Below are 25,117 nucleotides of genomic sequence, written 5' to 3' on the forward strand. Positions count from 1 at the left end.
GGCAGCATCATGATACTCTTGTGGGATTGGAGGACAGCGGAGCGAGGGCGTGGTTAAAACCCGATAATCTGACACTTGCTCCACGCGCTGCTTGTGTTCTCTTTGCCTGTAAACTTTCTGCACGAGCTCCGTCAGTCAGTCAGGGAGCGGCGGACCGTCGCGCCGTTTGCGCCGCTTCTCTCTGGCCGTCATAACGGAACTCTTCCGTGCTTCAGTTCGAGTTTGTCATGTCAGCTTGACGGTTTGATTCGGTCGTCCGGAGAAGCGAGAGTTAAATTAATTGCAGAAATGGAGTCTGTGAGCAAGTGGACCCCGCAACAAGTGGCGGACTGGATGAGAGGTAAGCTGCCAAAAAGTGAGACGGACGTTAGGAACCGAGCTAACGGTTCGGTGTTTTTTGGAAATAACGGCTGATTCAGAGCGTTCAGCGCCTGCTGTGAGCTTTAGTGAGGAAGTTTGTCATCTGACAAAAATCCCATCGTTCAGCAGGTCGATCCAACAAACCACATTTAATATTAAAGCACCAATCAGTCGTTTTAACCGCAGAAATTACACGCAGAGGCACGTACGTGACGTTTTTATGACATCACGTTGAAGCGTGAAAGAAGCTAACGGTCCAGCATTAGGCCGCAGGTCATTTGTTATGGTCACATGGGGAAATGTTGGCGATGTTACAAAGACTTTAGTGTCTTAAATTCAGCAGGTTGTGTGTTGGATTGCAGCTTCATGGCGGATACATGACTTTTTTGGTTGTTACACTTTAAACTTTGAGAAACATAAACATGTTTCACCCCAAAACATTTTTACATTCAACAAAAGAAACCAACGTTTTACATGTTGAATGTTGTCTAAACACAAGCAGCTGCGTAAGAACTTTACTTACATAGATATTGGCAAAATTGTACTTTAAATTAGGAACAATCAAAGAGTAAGATATTTAATACCATGTTATGGTACCTGACACTGTGTGTAATGATGGTGTGTGTGTGTGTGTGTGTGTGTGTGTGTGTGTGTGTGTGTGCGTGCGTGTGTGCGTGCGTGCGTGCGTGCGTGCGTGTTGGCTCAGGAACAGGCTGCAGGTTCTTGCCTTGTTTACCTTTTTTACTGTCATGTGCAGCTGCATCAATGATGAGGAAAAAAAACTTGTTGGGTAGAAACTGGTGGGATTTTCACACAAACACACACACACACACACACACACACACACACACACACACACACACACACACACACACACACACACACACGTTCATTCTGGTGTGTCATTAAGCAATAAACAGGCCCGACGAGTTAACAGATCAGCCATAAAGTGACGATCAGGCCATCCTTCAGGTTTGATAACGAGCAGTTTTTAATTAGCAGGTTTGGACAGCAGCTGCTGGAGGATCGTTTGAGCTGCAGTGCTTGAAGTCACACTTCCTGTGTCTGACGTGAAAAACCTTATTATATTTTATCAGATTTCTGCAGCCTTTGAAAAAAGACTCAGCATCCCAGACCTGTGAAAAATCTTCTGCATGATGTGTTGCCCTTTGTTGACGTAAACAAAGATGGCCGCCAGAACTGCTAGCTGCTCGCTTGTTCCTCTGACTCCAAGTTTGGCTTTTAAACTGAGGACAAACTGAGGTTTAGCAGACATGTTTATTCTCAAAGTAAGATATTTTATTTTCTTAAGAACAGATGTTATGGGGTTTTTTTAGATAAAGAAAGTCTTAAATCTCCGTCTCTCGTTCATCGTGGAGCTCTGACAGTCAGCGCTCGTCTCTGTTTTTTTATGATTTGAATTTACTGTTGTGAGAAAGCGAGCGTCCATTCAGCCCAGCACACACACACACACACACACACACACACACACACACACACACACACACACACACACACACACACACACACACACACACTCAGTACACATGTCATTTAGCGGCAGAGACAAAGCAGAGGTGAGTGCTGCTGGCGGGCAGTAAAGACCCTCACAGTCCCGGCTCTTGACGAAGGTCGGCCTCCCGCCGTGTGGAGGGTCAGGAGGTCGCCGCCGTGACTCTTTACTGCGGCGGCGGAGCCATTGAAGCCCATCTGACTATCAGACTTTTGTTCTGCGTGAAAAGAGTGAGAACATGCGGGTCAGTCACATGACCTGGGCGGCTCGGCGAAGCTCGCTGTCGCTCTGCAGCAGGAGGGTGTGTGTGGCATCCAGTCAGAATAAACTGGAGTGTGTGTGTTCATGTTAATGAAGCAGTGCAGACAGCGGCTCACTGATGTGCTTTTAAGAGTTCTTGGACAACAATGGAGCTCTATGGTGACACGTAACTTCTGATGAAAACAGCCTCACGTGATCCGTGAAGTGACGAGCACACACAGGGCTTCAGGTCTTCATGTCTTCAGGTCTTCATTTCTTCAGGTCTTCATGTCTTCAGGTGTTCATGTCTTCATGTCTTCATTTCTTCAGGTCTTCATGTCTTCAGGTCTTCATTTCTTCAGGTCTTCATGTCTTCAGGTGTTCATGTCTTCATGTCTTCAGGTCTTCAGGCCACATTTTGAGTTTAGCTCTTCATCATAGAAACTAACTTTCCCCATTGATCCAGATCCTGTTGTAGTATTTACAGTGTAACCACAGAGCAGATTGCAGCTTCCAGCTACAGCCTGTCTGGGTGTGTGTGTGTGGTGTGTGTGGTGTGAGTGGTGTGAGTGGTGTGAGTGGTGTGTGTGGTGTGTGTGGTGTGTGTATACTCGCATGGTACGACTCGAGCAGCAGGTGGTTTTCATGGGAGCTTCTTTCTGTTTGATCTGGATGGGGTTCCCACAGGCCGGCTGTCGCTGAGCCGCTCCAGCTGACGGCAGACGCCAGAAACGCTTCATCCAGGCTGCAGCAAAACAAACTCCCCGAGTATCAGCTGAGCTGGAGGCGTTTTCCAGGAGAGGGCCAATCAGGGAATACCAGGAATTCTTTGGTCGGAAGGCAGAGAAAGGATATGAGTTAACTTCATCCTTTTACAAGTTCAGTGTGTTTAGACTGAAAACTAGTTCAGCAGAGAGGGAACAAACGTTTCTGTCACGCTGGCTGAAGCTTCCTGCTAATAATCATCAGTATTTATTTCACAAACAGCATCCCGACGTGTTGGAAGTGAAGGAGAAGATTTATGAGAACTGTTGAAGCCTGAAACTGAATGATTTTCAAGAATCTGACACAGAACATGCAGGAATACTCCAAAGCTCTCTTTGACCGTCCGAACCGTGCCGAGGCGTCCGCTGAGCAGACCTCAGATCAGACGTTAGCAGTTACTGTGTTACTGGAGCAAACGATGGGACGGCTGCAGCTCAGAGGTAAACACGCACAGCTCAGCGTGTTCAGACAAATCTGCATATTTCTGCTCGTCTGGCAGGTGCAGTCACACGTCTCCAGGTGAGCGATGACGGGCCGGTTAGAGCGGCGAAGAGGCTCGATCGATGAGACGACAGATCAGGTTCAGGATGGAAACCCAGAGACGGACAGGAAGAATGAGCCATGGGACGCACAGAGAGCCTGGAGACGCGTGCCGTGATCATACTGTGATGGTTCAATGAGCGATTCATCATCATATCTGTCCTTCAGTTTCTGAAGCAACTTCATGAAGTCGACAGTTTGGAAGTAAAGTTTCATTTCAGATTGTTATCGTGCACTTTGACTCGTGACCCGCCTCTTCCTCCCTGCAGCCAAAATAAACTTATTTTAGCTTTCAAAATGGTGGACAGTGGCGAGCAGCCAGACCCTGCATCATTGTGCTTTCAGTTTGAAGGATTGAATGAGCAGAGGAGGGTTTCCTGCGTTGAAGGTCACAGGTGTGGCACACCGGCACACATCTTTAATGACAGCTGTTAAACAGCGTGTGAGCACACGGCTGTAAATATCTGTGATCTGTAATCAGGTTTCACATCACTGAGTTTCACAGTTTCACCACAAATGTGTGAGTTAAGCCTCAGATAAGAGCCGTCTGACGGGTGTTTCTCTGGATGCGCAGAGTTCACCTTCTTCATTGTGTTTGTGAGAGACGTTCCTGTGTGTCACACAGCTGAATTCACTGATCTCTGAAAAGAGAAATATCTGTGATGAGTGAGTGAAGCAGACACGTTTGTTTTAGATCATCAGCTGGATTGAATCCAACACTTCAGTCTGTCCGGTGAGTTCAGAGGAGCTCTTTGGCTTCGACGAGGAGGATCTGATGTTCCCGTCAGAACCGGAGCGTGAAGGCTGGATGTTTGCTCAGAGGGAGGAGAGCCTCTCCTCAGCACGGCCTCACGTAGACCAGCAGGCAGGTCAGGCGCTGACGCCCTCAGAGCTGGGCCTTAAAACCACTCTAGAAGTCATCGCACCACTTTCAGCCACCGTGATGTGCATGACGGTGGATCGATCGTCCTCCGTGGTGACCTCGATCAAAGCGTCCACCACCTCGCTGTTCGTCTCCCAGCTAACGTTTGTCTTACCTGTGGACCCGAGTTCACCGAGGGAGCACGGCCAATCAGAGGAGACCTCCAGGTTCTCTCCGCTGAGCGCCGCTTCCTGTTTGTTTCCCGTTACAGAGAGATGTCGTTCAGGAGCGAGAGGGTCCAGATCCACAGACACCAGCCTGGACTCAGCAGGTCCTGATACAGCAGTGACACATGCAGATGATCTGTGATGAGGGCTAACAACCGTTTATCCTTTCTGTCTTTTATTTTGTTTATTCTTTTGTCCTCAGACTGATATCTCAATATCAAAGAAGGAAAAAAAGAGTGAGTCAGACGGTGACGTCTGTGTGTAACATCACCGTGATTCACGTAACGTCTCGTTAATTCATCGTAGTACAAAACTGACTCGAGCGGTGAGACGGCTCCCGCGACATCTTCACAACAACTGAGTGATTCAGAGCTGCAGGACCGGTCTGCACCATTTAACAGAACACACTGATGTGACAGAGTGTGACGGCTTTAAAACACACTTCACACCGTCAGCTGCTGGCTAACGTAGCTCAGCACAGAGACTGGAGGCTGGAAAATCTGCGTCACAACGCCTTTAAAGTTTAGGGTCTGAACGAAACATAAAATCATAAATTCACTGTTTTATGGGGGATTGTTTGCCAGGCAACCAGACAACCAGCAGAGACTCCAGGAAGTGAACGGCCCCGCTTCAGCTTCAGTGTGCGGCGGTATCGACCTCCTCATCAGACTCCTGATAAGAAAGCGGCTCGGTGTTTTTCCTGCAGCTGCTCTTTAACGTTTCCTCCTCTCGGGGTGAAGATGCTAAGCGAACATGTGCGTCACAGCAGACTGGCACCACTGGTTTGTACTGGGGGATCACAGCTCAGCTCTGCAGGCAGTCAACTCCCACAATTCCTGTTTGTTTGATTTCATAAGACTGCTGAGCCCAAATCTCAAGGAAATCCTTTTTCCTCCTGAATGCTGTTTGTTCAGCAGTGTGTGTGTTCCCTCCACCGCCTTGTACCACTGACATGAGATGAATGACCAGGTGTGTGTGTGTGTGTGTGTGTGTGTGTGTGTGTGTGTGTGTGTGTGTGTGTGTGTGTGTGTGTGTGTGTGTGTGTGTGTGTGTGTGTGTGTGTGTGAGAAGGGGTTTATAGAGGTCCAGTGAGGCTATGAATAGCCTCAGTGCTCTTTTGCTGCTCTCCACCCTCATCCTGTTGTGATGGAGGTGGGGTGGATATTCCTTTTGTTGCCCCCAGCTGGGGAGTGTCGGGCGCGAACTCCGTCTTTGTGCTTCAGCAGCTCAACACGTGCCGTTTGTGGTGCTGGTTGGGGGAGGTGCTGCAGAGTCCTGGGACGGTTGGACGCTGTCGATCGTCTGGTCTGATTAGGATTCTGTTTGTTTTCTGACATTTCAACAAAACAAATAATCAGCTAGTCGCCAGAATAACCTGCAGATGAGCTGGGAATGAAAATATGGTTAGCTTCAGCCCCGTTCGGTCACGTGACGGCCGTCTCTGACATGTTTCCTGGTGTCGTGGTGCTCTGCGAAATGAGGCCACACATCTTGTTTGTTTTGATCTGTGTGACTAATGATTAAGCGGACTGTTTACGAGCAGCCGGAGTTTCACCTGCGGCTCTTTTCTCTGACCTCCTCACGTGTTTGATGCTAACCTCTTTGTCATCAGCACACCTTGAAAATACTTTGAGTTACTGTCAGGCAGGAATTCAGGAGCCGTGTGTGATCACTGAGCAGACTGAGTGTAGAGTTTTAGAGCCTTTATCTGACGTCGGCCATTAAAACGGTCGAGGAGGAAACACACCGCTGTCTGTGGTTTGTTTATGTGCAGGGATCTGTTATCTGACCCGCTGACAGGCTGCATTGACCTGTTTATGATGCATATCTGACCCATTTGAGTTAAAATCATTTAGTAACATGTCAGCATGTGGCGCACAGTTCATCACACAGATCTCATCCCGCTGCACAAAGACGCCTCTTCATCATCCTGCGTCTGCTTGTTTGTGATTATAATCAACAAACGGTCGGTCCGAGCTCTTTGTGACAGCAGAAAACAGAAGAAGCATCTGAATGACTCGCCGTCAGCACAGTCTGACTTCATGTGGGTCCTGGCGCAGATGTTAAAGTTGTTAGTAGACACAAGATGAAGAGCAGGAAAGGACGACGTGGCCCTAAAATGAAACTGTGATATTTCAGTTTGTCTGCTTTGTTTTAGGGGGTGAAATAAGTTTTTCTCGAGACTGAAAGCTGGATAATTGTGGAGAAGTTGTCTGGTTCTGGTTCCTGACGGACTTGTTTCATAGTGGCTCAGTGCGAGAGGTTGACTCCATCTCTGCTTCAGCCAGCAGCTGCTCAGATAAAACCTATTGTAACGGCAGAGGTGAAGACATGACTCTCCACACCTGCCGACTGTCACCCTGCACTTCAGCAACACCTTCAGGCTGCAGCTAATTCGGGCTGGTTGGATCTGCTCGGCAGCCAGCGTGTCTGAAGGGCTCGTGGTTGCAGTAAGAAGTGGAACTTTCCCAGCCCGTCGGTACACACAGACTTTCCCACCAGCAGCTGACTGACAGGAGGGCAGAGGCTCAGAGTCGTCTGCAAACACGAGGCTGGAGGGAGGCGAGACCACCGACAGAGAAACCAGCTTCTGTTGCATCGGTGACTAAAGTAAACTGAGAAGCAAACACATCATCCCTGCAGGCTCGTTTCAAGCCTGAAAGTCCCAGTTTTCTTCTTCTTCAGTTCACCACGTTTCCTGTGTCTTATGGTGTAATTCATCATTAATCTGTTCGTCTCACAGTGTTGTTCATGTGATCAGGAAAAGCACAGGTACAGTCTGTGAAAGGCCGACTGCTTTGTGGTTTAGTATCTGCACACTTCCCTCAGTCTGCGCTGGGTTCCACGTCGGATTTGTTCTGTCAACAAACGGGTTGTTTCAAAGTACTTTCCCAGAGCAAAGGCCAGAGATGCAGATTAAAACAGACTGTTTTCTCAGGCGCTGGGATGTCGGCGACCTCCCAGCTGATTAGATGAAGATTAGAAGGGGTGAGGAACGGTCCTGCTGCTGGACATCAGGCTGGTCAATACATGGACATGAGATAGTATAAAAATAGTATGAGGATTCATAGTGTAACTCCTGCAAAGCTTTGAAATGCAGGCCATGATTCCCACGTCTTCATAACAAGTAGTTGATTTTTACAGATCCCTGAAAAAAACAAAACCAGCAATGAACCGATGAGCTGCTCTTTCCTGATGTACCGTCTGAATCCAGCTCAGCCTCTGAAGTGATGTGGCTCAATTCTGGAGACATCAGGACTTAATGTGTGAATCATATCCAGTAATGTACGAATAAAGATCAGGCAGGAAGCTGAAGGGTCGTAGGGACCCTGAATTCGTTCAAATGGAACTTTATTGGCCTCAGGATGGACGGTGTGAGGTGAACAAAGCCGTGGGTGTGTTTGTGGAGAAGCAGCTGATCTGTTCCAGCACCTGTCACCTGTTCAGGTGGTGAATATTTCATCATCTCAGTCTGACCCTGATCCCTGAAAATAAAAAACAACAGTCGAGAACAGTTCCTTCAGTCTGTTCTGACAGCGTTAGCAGGTAAACTTAGCGCAGCTCGTCAGGCTGAGCGCTCTTTGCGGCGTGTCGTGGATCGTGCTCCTGGGGAGGCATTCCTGCCCTCCACCCTGCTCGTTCCTCGTCGTCTGCCAGCCGCTTGAAGCCGCTTTCCAAGAGTTCGGGCTGAACGCCAAACCTGACCGCAATGTTCAAAAAGTGGAATGAGAGGAATCTCTCAACTGTCGTTTCATTTCTCATGAGAACATGGGATCCAGCTCTGGAGGCTGGCTCTGCGCCAGGCTGAGGAGGTGTTTGTACGTAACCTCGCTGAGGTTCATCCTGCTGCCAACACCACGTCTGTGAGCCTGTTTTCAGCCTCCAGACCGCAGTGAAAACTCCACTGACTCAAAGCTGGTGGACGTGGACACGGAAGCGTCATGTCCGCGGTGTTTGTGCTGGCGTTGAAGCAGCCGTCACGTGAAAGCCCGCTGAGGCCTCCGTCCTCTGCAGCGCGCCCTGCAGCCAGGCTCGGCCGGCATTGTCCAGCTTTCATTAGCGCTTGATTTGGCTGTCGCGTGACATTTAGCCGACCCCGCCGTGCAGCCGAGAGATTATCGGCCTCCTCGGGTGTCAGTAATGTGATCCAGCCTGTCGCCAACACATTCCTGTTGACCGCCGTCCAACGACAGCGACGGGACTTTAAAATATGTTAATATTCACCATCGAGGGGCGCGTTTGAATATTTCTCAGAGGGATTTGGGAAATATGATGGAAATGTGCAGCTGGGCATGTTTCCAGGAACATGCAGGAGCAGAACACGTTTTCTGACTGGAGTCACAAGTTTGAGGCTCAACTGGAGCAGAACCCAAAACCAGTAAAGAAGGAGAGGTTCAGTGTAAAGACCAGGACAGTAACCTGCAGACCCTCACTCCCTGCCTGCGCTCTGCGATTCACACCGCAGATTTCTTAGAGCTCCAGAAGATCGTTTCATGTAAAGCTTTGTTTAAAGGCTTCATTTGTTGCCCTGCTTGCTCCTAACTTAAACAAAGGAGTGCTGCTCTGTGGTGCTCTTGGTGTCGGAGGTGTTGGCTGGTGAAAACACAGAGGCGTCACATCAGCACTTCGTTCAGGAGGAATTCTCCTCCCTGCTGTCAGCGCGACTGTCGGCCATCTGTCGCCCTGCCTGTCCCTCTGAAGACAAACGGGACTCACAGTTTCTCAGAGCTTTAATGGCCTCACGCAGGGACAGTTGTTTTCTTCTCCACTGTCTTCACAACATCTGCCATTTGGTGGACACGTCTGTCCCAAAACCTTTCAAAGGAAACAAGATGCAGCCAGGGCAGCTGGAAAACTGAAGACTGTTTCCACTGTCAAATAATCTGCAAGTTAGTTTCACCGCTTAATGGTTTGGTCTGAAAAATGTCAGGAAAAAAAATCCAAACGGTGCATCATAAGTCTCCAGAGCCTCAATCAACAGTCCAAAAGACAAAGAGATTTAATTCACTGTCACAGAGGAAGAAAACCATGAAATAATCACATTTAAGAACCTGGAAATGAATTTTCTGCTGAGCGGTTAAGCTGTAAATCATTTCAGATGCAGATGCAACACAGTAGGGCTGAAGGACGTGTGCAGTGATTATTTTGACAGATTTTCTGATAATCAGCAGTATGAGCGTCTCTGCTGCACCTCACGGCTTCACTTTGGTAAATGATTGTTCGGCCTCATAACACAGTTCTGACTTCTGGAGGTGATAGCCAGACGATCTGAACCTCTGCTGTTTGTTTGGAGCCGTGGTCGGACGCTGCGTGTGTGACTGTTTCTTTTCTAACTGGTGTCCAGCTCTGAGATGACTCTGTGAAAGTCAAAGTGTGAATGAAGTTATGCATCTGAGAACTCTTCAGCGTCTGAGCTCTTTACAAACCGCACGCTTCCTGACGCCGCCCGGCTCGACGCTCTGCCCTCTTAGACTGATGTGTGTCATGTGGTGGATGTCGGTTGATGCTCCTCCATTGATCCGCCCGCCAGAACTCTTTTATCTCGTCTCCCGCTGCTGCTTTTCACAGAGAGGTCAGAGGTCGCAGTTCAGGGGCGGCCGTGGAGTGGCGCCACTGGAGCTGGCGGCGGCTCGCTGAAGGTCGCATGAGGTCGCGGGGATGGAGGGTCCAGAGGATGGATTTAGTAAAGGACAGAAAACGTAAACGTGTTTCATTAGACAGCGTCTTCACCGTCTGGATATGAATTCACACATGCAGAGACGGGCGTTAGAGTTGGATTTTGGTGTGAATCAATGGAACACAGTGCAGCTGACATTAATGGATGTCAGGGTCGGACCTGGACCTGGACCTGGACCTGGATCTGGACCTGGACCTGGACCTGGATTGTGAGTCGTGTAAAGCCGGAGTGATCCTGAGGTGAGCTGCGGTGAGGTGGCAGCGTGGCGTCAGCTGCCGGCCGTCGCTGTGATGGATCAGCTGGAAGAGTCAATAGGCGAGTGTTGACTCAGCAGCTCTGTTTGCTGTCAAACTGGATCATTCAGAGACGACTTTCACTGAAACTCAGCTGCTGTTTTAACATTGTGTGCTCTCGTTTATGTGCTTGTCATCATCTTCCTCATGTGCTGTGCTGCCCCGCCTGCAGGGCAAATTATCCTGATCAACTCTGTGCTTTAAATATGGTTTTAATACCCATTTAACTGATAAACAGTCAGTAAAAAAACGAAGCACAGAAATGCTTACAGTCTTTACCCTTTCCTCTGTGTCCCCTCTCACCGTGCTGTGTCTCCGTCTGTCCCTCAGGTCTGGACGACAGCCTGCAGCAGTACATCCCGTCCTTCCAGCGGCAGCAGGTGGACGGGGAGAAGCTGCTGAGGATGTCCCACCAGGAGCTGCTGTCTCTGGACGTGACGCGGGTCGGCCACCAGGAGCTGGTGCTGGAGGCCGTGGATCTGCTCTGCGCTCTGGTCAGTAACCCGTCATGACCTCATGTCAGGGTCTTTTCCTCAGAGTTCCCATAATGCTTTGGGAGATGAAAGTAGGAAGTTTAATGTTGGCGTGGAGGCAGTGAGTGAGCTGTGGATGAGGCATCATGGGGGTTAGGGTGAATCTAACCGCGACATGTTTCCAGAGACATGCTGTTCCTCTGTCCAGTCCACCGCTCTGTGCTCAGCGTTGGTTTACTGGTTTCTCACTGGTGTTGGCTGCAGCTGTGTGGGCTGGGCTCGCCTGACGAGCATGCTTTAGCAAATAGTCGACGCCAGACAAGCTGCCAAAGTGGGTGAAACGTACAGCTCTGCTCACCACATGCTGAGATGTAGACAGAAGTTCTGGACCAAACCCAAACATCTGGCTTCTGTTACACCCCAAATACATATTTGAGGCTGCACATGGCAGCTTCACACGCTGGATACCTCAAACTGCAGCGTCTGAGCTTTTTATGCTTCAGAGTCCACCTGGAACATCAGTTAGCAGCAGTCAGCACGGTCACGTCATCAAGCAGCCGGTCTGCAGTGAGGAAAGCAAAGGGACATTCTGCTTTTTTCCCCGTGGACAAAATGAAATGTCTTCCTCAAAGGAAGACTTCCTGTGTGTCAACGCGTCGCCACGCTGCAGAGCAACACCACCTCTCCTAAACGTGGAGCTGCTTCGTGTTGTCACATGGTCTGATAGCAGAGGTTTAGACTGGTCCTGGCTCTGCTGCCAGAGAATGTGCTGATGTAAATAAAATGCACTCCATTAAATGTTTATCAGATCTGGCAACCCGCCCACGCCGCTGGCTTCAGTGCCTCTCCACTGTTAAAAAAAGGAGTGATATTTCTGTCAAATATGCATTAAGACTGTCTCAATGAGATCCAGCTGTGTGAAAATCATGGGACGTCCTTCCAGCAGGTTGATTTATTTCAGGTGAAAAACTACCTGAAAGGACTGAAGGTCTTTCACAGATCTTTGGACACAAAACCCACATTTCAGACTGGCAAAACATGTATTTCACAGTGGCTGTGGAATCACTGTATTTACCAAAATGACCAAAACTGCACTTTAAAAAGCAAATGAGGAAGTTTATTTTAGCAGATAGGATTCAGTGTTTGACCTCAGCTGTTGTTGTTGAAGCGCAGACAGAAGCCCTCAGTCAGCGTTTATGAGCTCTGACTGTCTGTCGCAGTGAAAAGGAGGATTTACAGTCGGCGCTGAGCTCTGCTGCTGGAGCTGCACTGAATGGGATCCAGCAGCTCTTTTAAATGGCGCCTGACGCTCCGCCGTCACCGCTGACAAACACCGAGAATAAAAGGCCAACTGACCGCAGCAGTAAGACACGAGACACGTTTAAAGCTGCTGCTGAAGCTTCGAAAAAGATTTGTTTTCATGTCCAACAACATCAGCTGTAGCTTCGTCTTTAATCGTTTCTGGATATCGTCCTCATTTCAAGGAAAAAATTTGCTTTGGGTCTGATGTGACTCAGCTTGTGAGAAGGGGTGAAGCAGATCAACTCAACGTGTCCTCCGGGTCTGTCCCTCAGGACACTTTAGGTCCAACCTGGATGTTTCATGAACCACAGACCACACATTGAGTTTCACTTTCAAATGCTCACACAGGAACTTGAGTCTCTCCCAGTGCATCATGGTCCAGCTGCGGACAGGTCAGAGTGTGCATGTCTGTGGACACAAAGGAAACCCACACAGAGGAGGACCAAACGTCCAAACTCGACATTATCGAACAGCCTGAAGATTAAAAGTCATGAAAACAAGTTTCCTCAGTCGTCGTCGCCGTCCTGCAGTGACTGATGGAGTCACAAACACAGTAACTTTCACAGGCTTTAAGTTCAGTTTTCTGCTTCTGTTCAGTCTCATTCCTCAGTAAACAGAACCTGAAGGGGTCATTATGAGAACGGGGGGAGACCACACCTCCTGTGTCTGCTTTAAGGGCACCGACTGTCCTCTGAGCAGAGCTGCATGAAGCAGCTGAACAGAGCCTGAACGCGTCGTCGGCACTGTGTGGATATTTTCTGCAGCACACAGTTGAGTTTACTGCTCTCTGGTGCGGAGCAGGAAACAGATGTGACCCCTCCCACCTGTCAGAAAGACCCCCCACCCTTCCCCTGACACACACGCACACACCATCAAACACAGCAGAGGAAGAGCCGCTGCAGCTTTGTTCCAGCAGCAGTTTCCGCTGGCTGTCAGATGATCAGTTTTCCATCTGAGGCTCGTTCAGAGCAGCAGGAGAAACTTTCTCTGCTCTGACTTCAACTTTCCAAACGGGTTCGTTAACGTCACCGTTTATCAGCAGCGAAGCCGTGAATGAAGCCCAGTTAACAGCTACACGAGATAATAAATCCCATGATCGAGTCATTCTTCAGGCAGAAATGTCAAACATTAGTGTCTCAAACGCCAGGATGAGATGATTTTCTTCATTAATGTTTGGAAAGTGAACACATAAGACTCCCGTGTATTGATGATGTATTGATGATGCTTTCTAAATGTGTTTTTTCTCCTCATGTTGAACAGAACTACGGCGTGGAGTCAGACAACCTGAAGACTCTGGTGGGGAAGATGAGGGCGGCGCACCACAGCCTGAGCGGCGCCGTGTCGCAGCGCCGAAAGAACCCGGCCTACCACAGCAAAATCTCCCATCAGCCCTCCAACGAATTCCTGACCGCCGTGGTCGAGCTGATCGGAGCCGCCAAGAGCCTGCTGGCCTGGCTGGACAGGTAAGCTCACACCTTCAGGACACACACACAGACAGAGGAAAGCCTTCATCGTCCGCTCGTCACGTTCAGAAGCATCGTTATAGGAATCGTTAGAGGTTTGGAGGAAGCGTTCACAGCTTCACTTTCTGCAGATTCCACGTCTGTCTGATCTGAACGCCTGTGAGTGTTTTATGGGTGAGTCGCTGTGAAAGAGAAAAACAAAGCACACTCTCTCCCCCCTCTCTCCCTCCCTCCTCTCTCCCTCTCACACTCTCTCCCTGCCTCCAGCGGTCATTAGCGGTGATGCTCGTCGTTAGCATGCGAGGCGTCCGTCAGCTGTCAGCGTGCCTCTCTGCGTGCGTCTCCGCTCCTTCAGCGTTTCCTCGGCTTGTATCGGCTTGAAGAACATTCCAGCTCGCCGCAGCTGCTGAACGCTGCGCAGACGCCCGTAACACACCTGACATCTGTCGTGTGTCTGATCAGCTCGGACTGGGCTTCGGTTTCATTAGCTCAGAGTCTAACATCCAGTCCGGTGTAATTAAACGCTGAGTCACTGAAGAGCAGAAACGTGTGATCTCAGAACGCGCTGCAGGTTTTTCTGGTCTGCGACGTGAAAACACACTGAAAGCTGATTAAATGCATCCTGCAGGTGCAGCTTGATTATCGTTGCTCTGCTTGCTGTGAACAGTTGAAGTGAATTCTATGAGTTTGAGTCATTTTTTAAAAAAAAAGAAAGTTCAGATCGTCTGTTTCTGTGGATGTTTCACTGAACGTGGCCGTCCTGTCCCGTCCCACCAGCAGAGCCAGGACTGTCCGTGGTGTCTCTTCAGGTCACTGGAACATGAGCATGTTGTGTCTTTGCAGGACTCCTCTGACGAGCGCCAACGACTTCACCTCCACCAAGAGCAGAATCATCCAGCTGTGTCTGGAGCTCACCTCCACCGTCCAGAAGGTCAGTGAGGCGCAGAGGGCGGAGCTCCACCTCTGACGGACGCTCAGTGGGATGAATGAGATGCCTGTGTTGATGAAGCTGCTTGTGTTAGAGGGCCATCAGAGGACAGAGGGTCGTGAACTCGAGTTAGTTTATTTTCAGGCTTTGATGATGAGGATGAGGATGAACCAGATAACTTGTGTTTACATGCACAAAGTCCTTTTGATGATGAAGAGACGAGAGCAGGAGGAACTTTCAATCTTTAGATGCTTCTTTGAATTTAAAAAATGTCCTGTGCATCATTTTGTACACGTTTCCCTGAAATTCAGACTTATTTTTGTATCTGTGGAAATTTTAAATCTTTAAATTAAAGCACAAGGTTGAGGTTGAGACAGAACCAGTTCAAGGGCAGTGGGAAAAGTCATATCAGTCAAATATAATACATCTGAAATGAGCACAAACAGATTTTCTTAGTCTCTGCTTGTGTGTTCACGTTTTAGCTTCTTAGCTTCCCGTCTGTTCAGTGAAAACTACGTAGTAGTTGGTAGTTGTAGCATCGTCTTACATTGTCTGAACATGACAGCAAACACACCAGCTTTTTATGAGACAATGTTTTGTTTAGGCTTGCAGGTGAGTTAGTGGAGCGTGTGATTGCTTTACCTGCTGTAAAAAAGCTCGTATGAAGCGCTTTGAACGACACTAAGTCTGATTCCTAACGGGTGAAGTCTGCAGCGGAGGTTGCAGCTGCAGTCGTGTGTGTGCAGCTGGATGTTTTTCCAGCGTGTCACCTCCCGACATGTGAGCACAGCGCTCAGCGCGGCGTTGAGGCGTCGCCCCGCCGCGCTGTCGTGCAATCATCCCGTCAGCCCGTTTGCAGGGAGCTGTTATTCCAGCGACCGCAGGAGGAATCCTCTCAGTGTCTCTGGGAGGCGTTTGTGGTTCCTCCCTCTGGTTTCTCTCTCCTGTAGGCTGTCATTTCTCAAATATTTGTTTTCCCGCTGATTCCTCTCTTCTTCTTTTTCTCCCGTCCCGTCAGTGTTTACTCACAGTTCTTCTTCTGAAAAGGGAAACGGACTCATTTCTGCTCAGTGATTGTTTCTTTAGACGACTTTCTGTGTTTGAGCTCAGTGACTTGGATGTAATGAAAAAACAAAACTGGAGCATCTTACTGTGAAATACTGAGGTCATGGGCCCCTGACCTGTAAAAACTTTACATTTATCTATTACATTTAATCTCCCTGCATTGTTGTCTAAATGCCAGATGTAGGACACACGTCCTCCGCTGATGTCCGCTCGTCTCAGCGGAGGACGCTCGGACCGTTTTCAGGGCTGAGCTGTGACTTTCTCGCCGTGTGACGTCCGTCAGTCAGTCTTTCTGTCTCTTTCATTTCAGAACTGCACTGTTTATGAGATTGAGGAGAAGATTCTGGAAGTGGTGAGTGTTGCTTCTCCTTTTTTCTGTGTTTGGAGATGCTAATCGGACGCATGCACACGCACACACACACACACACACGCATGCACGCAGAGTCAGTGGAACACACACTTCCTTTTCCTGTCTCGTACTGAGTGTCCTGTCCTGTTCAGAGTGTGTGTGTGTGTGTGTGTGTGTGTGTGTGCGTGTGTGCTTGCAGGTTTGTTTATTCAGCTCAGGACCATCCACTTCCTGTCTTGGATAACACTTCCTGTTGTTCCCAGAATACTGAATCAGCTGACGTTAAATCACTTTCGCTCCTGATGCTCAGTCTCTGACGCGACCTCCTGACCTCAGACTCAAATGTTCTATCTTCGTGCCATAAATCAAAAGTTTTCGCTGAAAACCGTCAATCACTAAAACTACATCCTGTCGTCCTTAGCAAAGGTGAGACACAGTTTCCTGTCGCAGACCTTTGGACAGACCCATGCTGGCTGCGGTAATGTGTGCTAAGCTAAGCTAACCGTCTCCTGGTTTAAGCTTCATGTCTCGTGTGGGGACATGAGAGGTGGGATCCGTCGTCTCACCTGTCCGAGCTCTCAAAACACTGAGCTGTTCCTTTTAAAGTCACCAGTAACCGTAAGGAGCTGCTGCTGGTTGAACTGGGCCTGAACTTCATCCTCAGAGGCTGTTTGACTCCTCTCAAAGCTTCCCGTCACATCAGAGCCACACAAGTGCAAATGTTACACAAAATACCACGAAGAGTACTGCAGGCCACGGTGAGCCGCGGCACAGGCTGTGTTTCCTGAAAGCAGAGCCGCCGAGCTGTCAGGCTTGATTTAAACGCTCACTGAGCGGAACGTCCAGCGCTCCTCGGCCACAGGCTTTGGTTCAGTTTGTTTGTGCAGGTGACGAAGAGAAAAACACTGCGAGGACAGATAAAGAAGCAGCAGGAGCCCCGAGAAGAAAACAACCCCACGCCGCGTACAGCTCTGACGGGCGTGCAGTCTGCGGGTTCACAGTCGTGTAAAAATAGTTTGACAGAAGTCTGTGAGGATGAAGATCGCTCCTCACCTCAGAGGGGAACGTGTAGAAACAAGCTGGAAAAATCAACAACATTTGCAAATCAAATCGGAAACAAAGAGTGAGTTAACTCTCCCGAGGAGCGGATTCTTCTGCTGCTTTGTGTTTTCCTGATCACCCCCAGCTTCACATAACCTCAGACCCCCCCGCTGTGCTTCAGGCCTGTCAGTGTGATGACAACATGAGGCTGTGTTCAGCTTCCAGTGCAGCAGAACCAACTGCAGTGTGTGGAGAGCTGCTCTGATCTCTGAGGGCTTCATCGCCCTGTGTCCCCTCCCTCAGAGAGGTCAGAGGTCAGGCAGCTGTAGTGCTGCCACAGCAGGTAGTGAATCAGCGTTTAGGCTGATGGTGGTCATCGTGGCAGATAAGAACTGGAAGGAGGCCCCCATCCTGCCCATGACTTCCTCTCTTTAATACATTGATCTTGCAGAAGTTTCATGATTTGTGTTTTTGTGTGTGTGTTTCAGTCCCGAGCTCTGAACAGCATCTGTGAGAAGACAGTCCAGGCGACCTCTGACCCCTCAAAGAGTGACTTGGCCTGTCTGGAGGAGGTGCACATCACCAACGTCAAGCCCGGCGAGGGACTGGTGAGCTCCGAAAATCAGGCCAAACCGCACAGACCACAGGACAGATGCATGCACAGGACGCACATCATCACTTACATTCAGAGCAGATCAGCGGGACGTCACTGTCACATAAGTGCCGAGTACAGTGAAAAGAAAACCCACAGTTTAACCCGACTTCCCCTGAGAAACACTAACAGGTATTTTAGTGCTGCGCCATGAACCACAAACAGCGCCGAGTCGAAAACAGAAACAGATGGAGTTCCCAAAAGAAAAGCCCGCAGGAGGGGAACCGTGCGAGGCTATTTATGTGGAAGAGTCATATTTACGTTCTCCAACACCAAATGTGCTTCATCTTCCAGGGTATTTACATCAAATCCACCTACGACGGGCTTCACGTCATCACAGGGACGACAGAGAACGTGAGTGCGCCGCTGGTCTTCATCACAGAGCGCGTCGACGCTCAGATTATTTCATGTTTGATTCAGTTTTCTTTCTAATGAGAGAAACTCTGTGACTCTGCTCCTCAGTCTCCTGCAGATAAAACGCAGAGGATTCATGCTGGAGATGAAGTCATTCAGGTCAACAAACAGACCGTGGTGAGTCAAAAGTGCACTCTTACAGGCGGAGAGCTCCACATTTTGGGACATAGAACCACAGCGCTCTCACGTCTGTGTGCTCGATATGAAGCCACAGCCAGGAAGCCTTAGCTTAGCTTAGCTTAGCTTAGCTTAGCTTAGCATGCAGATTGGAAACAGCCAGCCTGGCACCACATCAGTGTGAATGTCTGTCTGCAGTCTGTCAGTCTGCAGTCTGTCAGTCTGCCGTCTGTCTGTCTGCCGTCTGTCTGTCTGCCATCTGTCTGCCTGCCTGGAGGCTTCTGGATCACAAACCTGTGGTGAGCTGAAAGCTTCATTGATGATGATGAAGTTCAGTTGTGATGAAGCTTTGAAGACACTCAGGAGCTACAGTTCACACTAGCAGCTGCAGTGAAACTGTAAATACCGCTGAGCAGGGCCTTGCTGTTTTTCTAAAATGAATAGAAGATCCAGCTCCCCTCCCCTTCCCACTAATTTGGATTAACAGTTTCAGCGTGTACCTCGACGCAGAGCTACAGATATTACATTTTTACATTTATGAGTAAAGAAATGTTCAAGTCGTGACGTTTAAAGGCCAAATGTCTGTGATTGGTCCAGGTGGGCTGGCAGCTGAAGCACCTGGTGGAGAAGCTGAGGGCGGAGTCCGGAGGCGTCGTCATGGTGGTGAAGAAGAGGCCGTCCGGGACAGGCGGCGGCTTCGCGCCCGCTCCGCTGAAGAACCTGCGCTGGAGGCCGCCGCGCGTACAGGTGAGCCGCCCCATCGCCACGGCAGCACAGCAGGTGTGAACATGGACACTCTTTGTTTCTTCACTCTGAACGTGATCATGTGGACTGTGACCTCAGCTCGGCCTGTTAGCATCAGCAGCTCGCAGACGTGGTGGCAGCAGGACTCGGTGCCTTTGAGCCAGGCGCTGAGCCCCCAGCAGCCGTCGCAGAGCGTCTCAGGAAGTCGCTCTGCCGCTTCCTGCGTCTGTGGTCGCAGCTTTCAGCGAAGCCATTTCTGTTTCTGAGGAATCGAACCAGAAAACCCAGCGGCCCCCGGTCTGCTGCTCGCTGAGGTGTGTGGGTGAACAATGGATCCTTTCTTCCCGTTTCCTGGAAAAAAATGGGCTGCGTTGATGTAAGGCAGCTTTCAGAGGGTGACTCATTCGATACTCCACAATGCAACAGCTCTGAATTCACCAGCCGCCTTCGGGGTTTTGTCCAGGATGTGTGTGTTTAGGGAAGATAGGCCTCCACCGCTCGATGCCTTCAGCCTCTAATCTCGGCTATCAAAACAGATCTGAAGTCAGCCTGTCTTTACCTCACCGCCACTCCTAGCATTCAGTTCAAAGGTCATCTGGGATCAGCGCTTGCGTCTCTGTGCTGTTGCTCTGCCCGCTCGTTTCTCTGCTGGAACAGTGACTGAATGTGAAGGTAGTTTAACATTAGTCAGCTTGTCCTCTGACAGAACATGAAGCAGCAATAATTCTGATCATCTGTTGATCAATCAAGATGTTTATGGAGACAGAAACTTTTCTCCAGTATGAAGACTGGCTGTGAACTGAGTTTCCTTCAGTTGGCTCGACGACGCAGACGAAGCCAAGATGGATCTGAGTGAACTTCCTGCGTTTGTGGAAACACAGAAGTGTCGGAGGAAAGGAAGGAAACTGAAGAGCTTCGTCTGCTGTTTGTCCTCTGGAGCTGGAACATCTTGTTGAAGGGATCCTCGTCCCTCTGCTGTGTGACAGGAACGCGCTTAAAGCTCAGCAGAAGCCACGAGTTCGACGTCGTTACGGCAGTGAAGTGAGTCAAAACAAACACTTTGGTTTCTGTAATTAAAGCTTCTCTTTCTCTTGTTGTGTCCAGAGCTCTCAGGGAGCTCCAGCCCTCTACAGATCTCGCCAGCCGGAAACCTCAGATGCTCCCGGGAGGAGAGGGAAGACAGCCATATTGGATTTTTACGTCCCGCCTCCACCCGCAGCACCTTACGCACCGCTGTGAGTACCAGAGCTGTGAAGCAGAAGAGCCGCAGTCGGTCAATTAATCTGCAGAATTAAGTGAATAATTAGCGGTTTCACGTGTGCTGTGATCCCTGTCCTCCTCCCTGAAGAGACGCCAACATGAACGTGTCTCCATCTGTGAAAATGAGGCCGAAGTCTCCGAACTCGTGTCTGGACGCAGACACACGGCGACGCCTCACCCTGACCAACGACAACAGGACGTCTGCCAACCCCCCGCCGGAACTCAGCCAGCCGGTGCCTGTGTGCCTCCGACAGCGCTCGTCGACACGCTGTGAGTGCGCACGCACGCGCACACACACACGCACGCATATGCGCACACACACACACACACACACACACACACACCTTTTTGAGCCCATGAACTTGTGTGTAGAGCCCAAACTTTGTACCGAAATAATGAAAGAAGCTGTTGTCATGTGATTGGACTGTGACAAACGAGATTCAGCTTGTTAATTAGTCAGCGGTGGAACGTGGGCGGGTCTGTTTTCTTACCTGTCCAGTATTTATGCTAAGCTAAGCTAACTGGCTTCATTTTTACTGTACAGATATTAACGTGTGTTTTAAAAAGCCTTCTTTTGAACTCAAGCATGAAAATCATCTCATCTGAAGTCTGGATGTCAGCAGGTGACATAAAATAAAAAGATCAAACTTCATTGGTCTGAGGCTGCTGCAGCTGCTCGGATCGAATTTGACCTTTTGTTCTGCTGGCAGGTAAACCTCGACCCGTCTCCATGCCGGTGGAGTCGTTCTCAGGTGTGTGCGACACGTCCTCCAGGCCCGGGGCTCAGGGAAGGAAAGGTAAGCTCCACCTCCTGTAATCTAACGGCTATCAGCGATGGCCGCCTGTCTGTCTGCCTCATTAACGGCGGAGAACAAAGCGCGACGGGACGAGCTGCATGCTTTGAATTTTTACCTCGTCGATCATTAACCCCGAGAGCCGCGGCTGCATGGACGCAGCTGATTTCAGTCAGCCTGGTTCTGTCGGAGCTTCACCTTGAGGAACAAACTGTGGGTCTGAGTGTGTGCGTGCTGGCACTTTGTCAAAGATAGCAGGCTGTTAATGGAGTCAGAGCAGTTCAGCAGAGGCACGTTTAGAGCTGGACTGCTTTAAGCGACACCAACACCAGAATGAATCCACATTCAGCTGCTGTGTCATGTTTTATGTCGAGTCATTCAGTCTTTAAACCAATCGTCCTAAAATATTCTGTCAGTCTGCTTCAGCCACTTATTCTTTTAGTACTACTGGTAAATATTTGTTTTATTGTATGATGTCACATGATCTTTAAAAAAAAACAAATGAGATGAGAGGAATAAAGAAATGAGCATTGACTCTATAAATGTGCTGACTCAGCGCTCCTCCTCTCCTGAACAGGGCAGGGCGTTCTGCACAGGTATCTGAGTAACGAGGGAATCAGCACCATCACGGAGGAGCCGTGTTTCCCCCTGCCGTACCGAGGACACCCGTCTGTCCGCGGGGTCGACCACATCAGAGGCAGCCAGTGCTTCATCAACGCCGACCTGCACAACAGCGCCACCATCCCGTACCAGGAAGCGGCGTCCAAAAAGCCCGCTGCGTCCAGCTCTGCTGCCGTTCCTCCCCCTCTGGCCGTGACCAAACCGTCGACGTCGCTGCTGGGAGGCTGGCTGGCTCGTCTCAGGCTGCTCAGCCACTGACGCCGTGAGTTCAGTCAGACCAGACAAAGTCTCCTCGTGCGGCTCCTCCAGGAGGTTGTGTATCGCAGCCCGATCCTCTGGATGTCTGCAGGAAAAGGTTTTTAAATGTGTGTTCGAAGCCTTCAGCAGCAAATCAGATTAAACCTGAAATAGTTCAGGGAAGACCGACTTCTGGAGTGAATCAAAGACGTTACAGTGGAGGACGTCATTGACCAGGACAGTTTTGTTTTCTGGATTTTTATGTCAGTTTATCACCATGAACTTCATACGAGAGTCCTCGTTAACGCTCATCAGTTAAATTTCCCATTAAAACATTTTTCCAGGACCCTGTGACATCAACATATCACAACCATTCATGTCCACGACGCTGGGCGAGAGGGCGGCGGCGTTTTTTACGCTGATCCGATGAAGTAAAACGTTTTATCCATGCGAGCGGCTGTATGGATGGCGGCGTTGGTCCACTGCTTTGGTCCAGGCTGGAATATCTCAAAAACTATCGGATGGTTTCAGATGAAACATTTGTAGAGACGCTCATGATCCCCAGAGGATGAATACTACTGACTTTTTTTGATCCTCTGACGTTTCCTATTGCACCACTAAGAGGTTGATGTTTGTGTTTTTTTATTTTGAAATATCTCGACAGCTGTTGGATTGCCATGAAATTTGGTTGAGATGTTCATGTCGCCCTGCAGGATGAATTGTAATCGTCAGTGATGTGCTGACCATCAGGTCTAAATGTCAGTTTGTCCAGTATTTTGATTTCTGAGCACTTTGTGTTTAGTGCTAATTACCAAATGTTGCCACGCTAACACGCTAAACTTCATGTTAGCATTTGTCAGTGCGAGCCTTTAGCATGCTGATGTTAGCATGTAGCTCAAGGCACTGCTATACTGAAGTACAACGATTTAAAAAAAATTTATATTAAACATCAGATCAACAGATTCCAGTTTGTGGACCAGTTGAAGTGAACTGGGATCCAGTTAAAGACATTCCTCAGTTTGATACACAGAGTCATATAAAGACAAACACGTCTGAAACCTCTCTGGACGCCTTAAAGACACTGAAGAGGAAGTGAGTTTAGATGCAGAAAAGAAATGTTTTGTCCTGATTTCTGCAGAAAATTTTGACATTTTCTTTTTTAATACTGCTGATAAAATGTTTGTAGATGACTCAATACTAATTACATATTTCACACTGGTGTCAAAGACATATCGAAATATCTAAACTAGTTCTGAATCTAAACCAGATTCTAAAATATCTGAAAGCTTTATAATGGACCTGCTGAACTTAAAAAAGGTTAAACTGAAGGAAAAACGAGTGGAAAACATTCAGCTTGTGCGTTTTAATCCCTCCAATAACGTCACAAAGTACCAAGAAATGTGTGTTCGCTGCAGACTCAATCTGCTGAATTTGGTTTCTATTTATTCCTCAAGTTGTAGGACAAGAATCAGTGAGCAGAATCTAAACTAAACTTTGTGCAGTGAGATTCAAAGCTTTGACGTCAAAGTTCACATTCAGTGAGCAGAAATCAGCAAACCTCAGTGTGTTTCTAGTTTAAAACGATGAAGCATTTCTACATCTAATCTAATCTCAGCTGCTGCGTCTGATGTTTTCCTCTCTTCCTTCCTCTCAGGAGCCATCGGTGCCTCTCATGTCCAGACTTTAGCTGCTGTTTGTCTGGACAAAACAGTTTGTAAATATGTTTTATAGATTGTATTTTATCATTTCAGTCATTTATCTCAGAAAAGAGCGATTTCCAGAGCAAAGTAAACACTATGGAGCTCAACATTGTTACTAAATATTTCTAAAGCTTCATCAAAGTCTTGTTACAACAGTGATAACAATATAAACCTGTTTTTCAGGGGAAATAATAAAGTGATAGTTTTAAATATACAGCAACAATACAAAATGCTTTCATTCAAAGGGAGTGTGGCAAATGACAACATTAATAAAATGATAATCAATACAAAGTTTACTAACAGTCTTAAAGCAAATTTCAAAAAGATGTCTTCCTGTTCATAATTCATAATGTAGAAACAAATTTGTGTTAAATTGTTTTGATCAAAAGGACGAAAACATGAAGCTCACAGTTCAAGTCGTCAACACAGACGGTGTTCAGATTATTTCTGTATTTTGGTTTAAGAGTGAAATTTAAGTGTTTGAGGTCAAAGTGCTGCGCTGTCCTTCAGAGATTTTACCTTCTAAATCTCAAACCTACACTTGACTTCATACTGAAAACTGTTGCTAACCTTGTCGCAGGTCTGCTGGAAGCTGCTTAAAACTTCAGGTAAAACTAAGTGGTGTTAAATATTTCAGGTGTGGCTCTCGGCACTGGAAGAGCTTCAGTGGGCACATTGAAGAACTGCTGTGTTTGAGGCGTCGTCACGTGCCGTCATGAAAGCGTTCTGGAGGCGTTCCTCAGGGAAGCGTCTTGGATCCCCTGAAGCTCCTCACATTTTTTCCTGTGTAAAGAGTGTTTCTGGCTCACGTTTGGTGCCTTTATGCTAACGAAACGCTGTGCAGAACTATGCAACTTGTGCAAAGTGTAACTGAAACTGTACGTATCACAGAGGCGACCTCTCCTGTTCATTACTGGATAGAAATGTGGAAATAAGAAAGTGGACAAAAGCATTTTTCTAACAATTTGAAGAGTTTAGGTTTTTGGTTTCTGAACATAAACATTTCTATTTAAAGTAAGACTATAACTTTTTGAAGACTAAATATTTTTTTCCTTTTACAAATTAAAATTGAATTTATCTGCAATAAAACACCTTTTATCTTGTTTGTATCACGTTGCCAAACTGCATATATTCATCTGTTTTGTCACGTAGTTAAACTGGTTTTATTCTTCATTTGTAAATCTGAATTATTCCAGAGCTCTGCAGTATGATGCCTCTGTGCTGCTTTGTAACGTGAAAAGTATGAAAATAAAGTGCAATTTATTTTGAAAGGTTTCAACTTCTCATCCAATACCTCAGTTTTGATATGACAGCTTTTAACAGGTAACAGTATACACATAGAAAAAGAAGTAAAAGACCTTTTTTGGTCACAATAAACCATTTTAAACAGATGACCTGTAAAGGCTGCTGGATAACAAATGTTCTGCTGTAACATTAAATGAGTATGGCTATGAGTATGATTCACCATAAGAAATACCAA

General features: G+C 48.2%; 1 protein-coding gene across 2 annotated transcripts; it reads left to right on the top strand.

The window, feature by feature from the left end:
• The first annotated feature begins 133 nt into the window (after positions 1-133).
• Positions 134-24,905, top strand: cnksr3 (cnksr family member 3). 2 transcript variants are annotated; one of them, XM_070988133.1, is made up of 13 exons: positions 134-340; positions 10,808-10,971; positions 13,513-13,715; positions 14,559-14,646; positions 16,019-16,060; positions 17,587-17,706; positions 18,045-18,104; positions 18,213-18,281; positions 18,879-19,028; positions 20,130-20,260; positions 20,374-20,555; positions 20,996-21,082; positions 21,657-24,905. In XM_070988133.1, exons 1-13 carry the CDS (start codon positions 289-291, stop codon positions 21,956-21,958), a joined length of 1,650 nt encoding a protein of 549 aa, XP_070844234.1. In that variant the 5' UTR covers positions 134-288; the 3' UTR covers positions 21,959-24,905. The 2 variants fall into 2 exon arrangements, with proteins under 2 accessions (XP_070844234.1, XP_070844236.1); XM_070988135.1 differs by lacking the exon at positions 10,808-10,971 and having other exon boundaries at positions 270-340.
• Positions 24,906-25,117: the final 212 nt, after the last annotated feature.

The sequence above is a fragment of the Chaetodon trifascialis genome, chromosome 19, assembly GCF_039877785.1.
Source record: "Chaetodon trifascialis isolate fChaTrf1 chromosome 19, fChaTrf1.hap1, whole genome shotgun sequence".
NCBI classification, from domain to species: Eukaryota; Metazoa; Chordata; class Actinopteri; order Chaetodontiformes; family Chaetodontidae; genus Chaetodon; species Chaetodon trifascialis.

What these genes read in the sequence shown, in the direction of transcription:
- cnksr3 (XM_070988133.1), top strand. Translation starts at nt 289, where the DNA reads ATGGAGTCTGTGAGCAAGTGGACCCCGCAACAAGTGGCGGACTGGATG. An exon ending in AGTGGCGGACTGGATGAGAG is followed by an intron (nt 341 to 10,807) that starts GTAAGCTGCCAA and finishes TCTGTCCCTCAG; the next exon opens with GTCTGGACGACAGCCTGCAG. An exon ending in ACAGCGCTCGTCGACACGCT is followed by an intron (nt 20,556 to 20,995) that starts GTGAGTGCGCAC and finishes TTCTGCTGGCAG; the next exon opens with GTAAACCTCGACCCGTCTCC.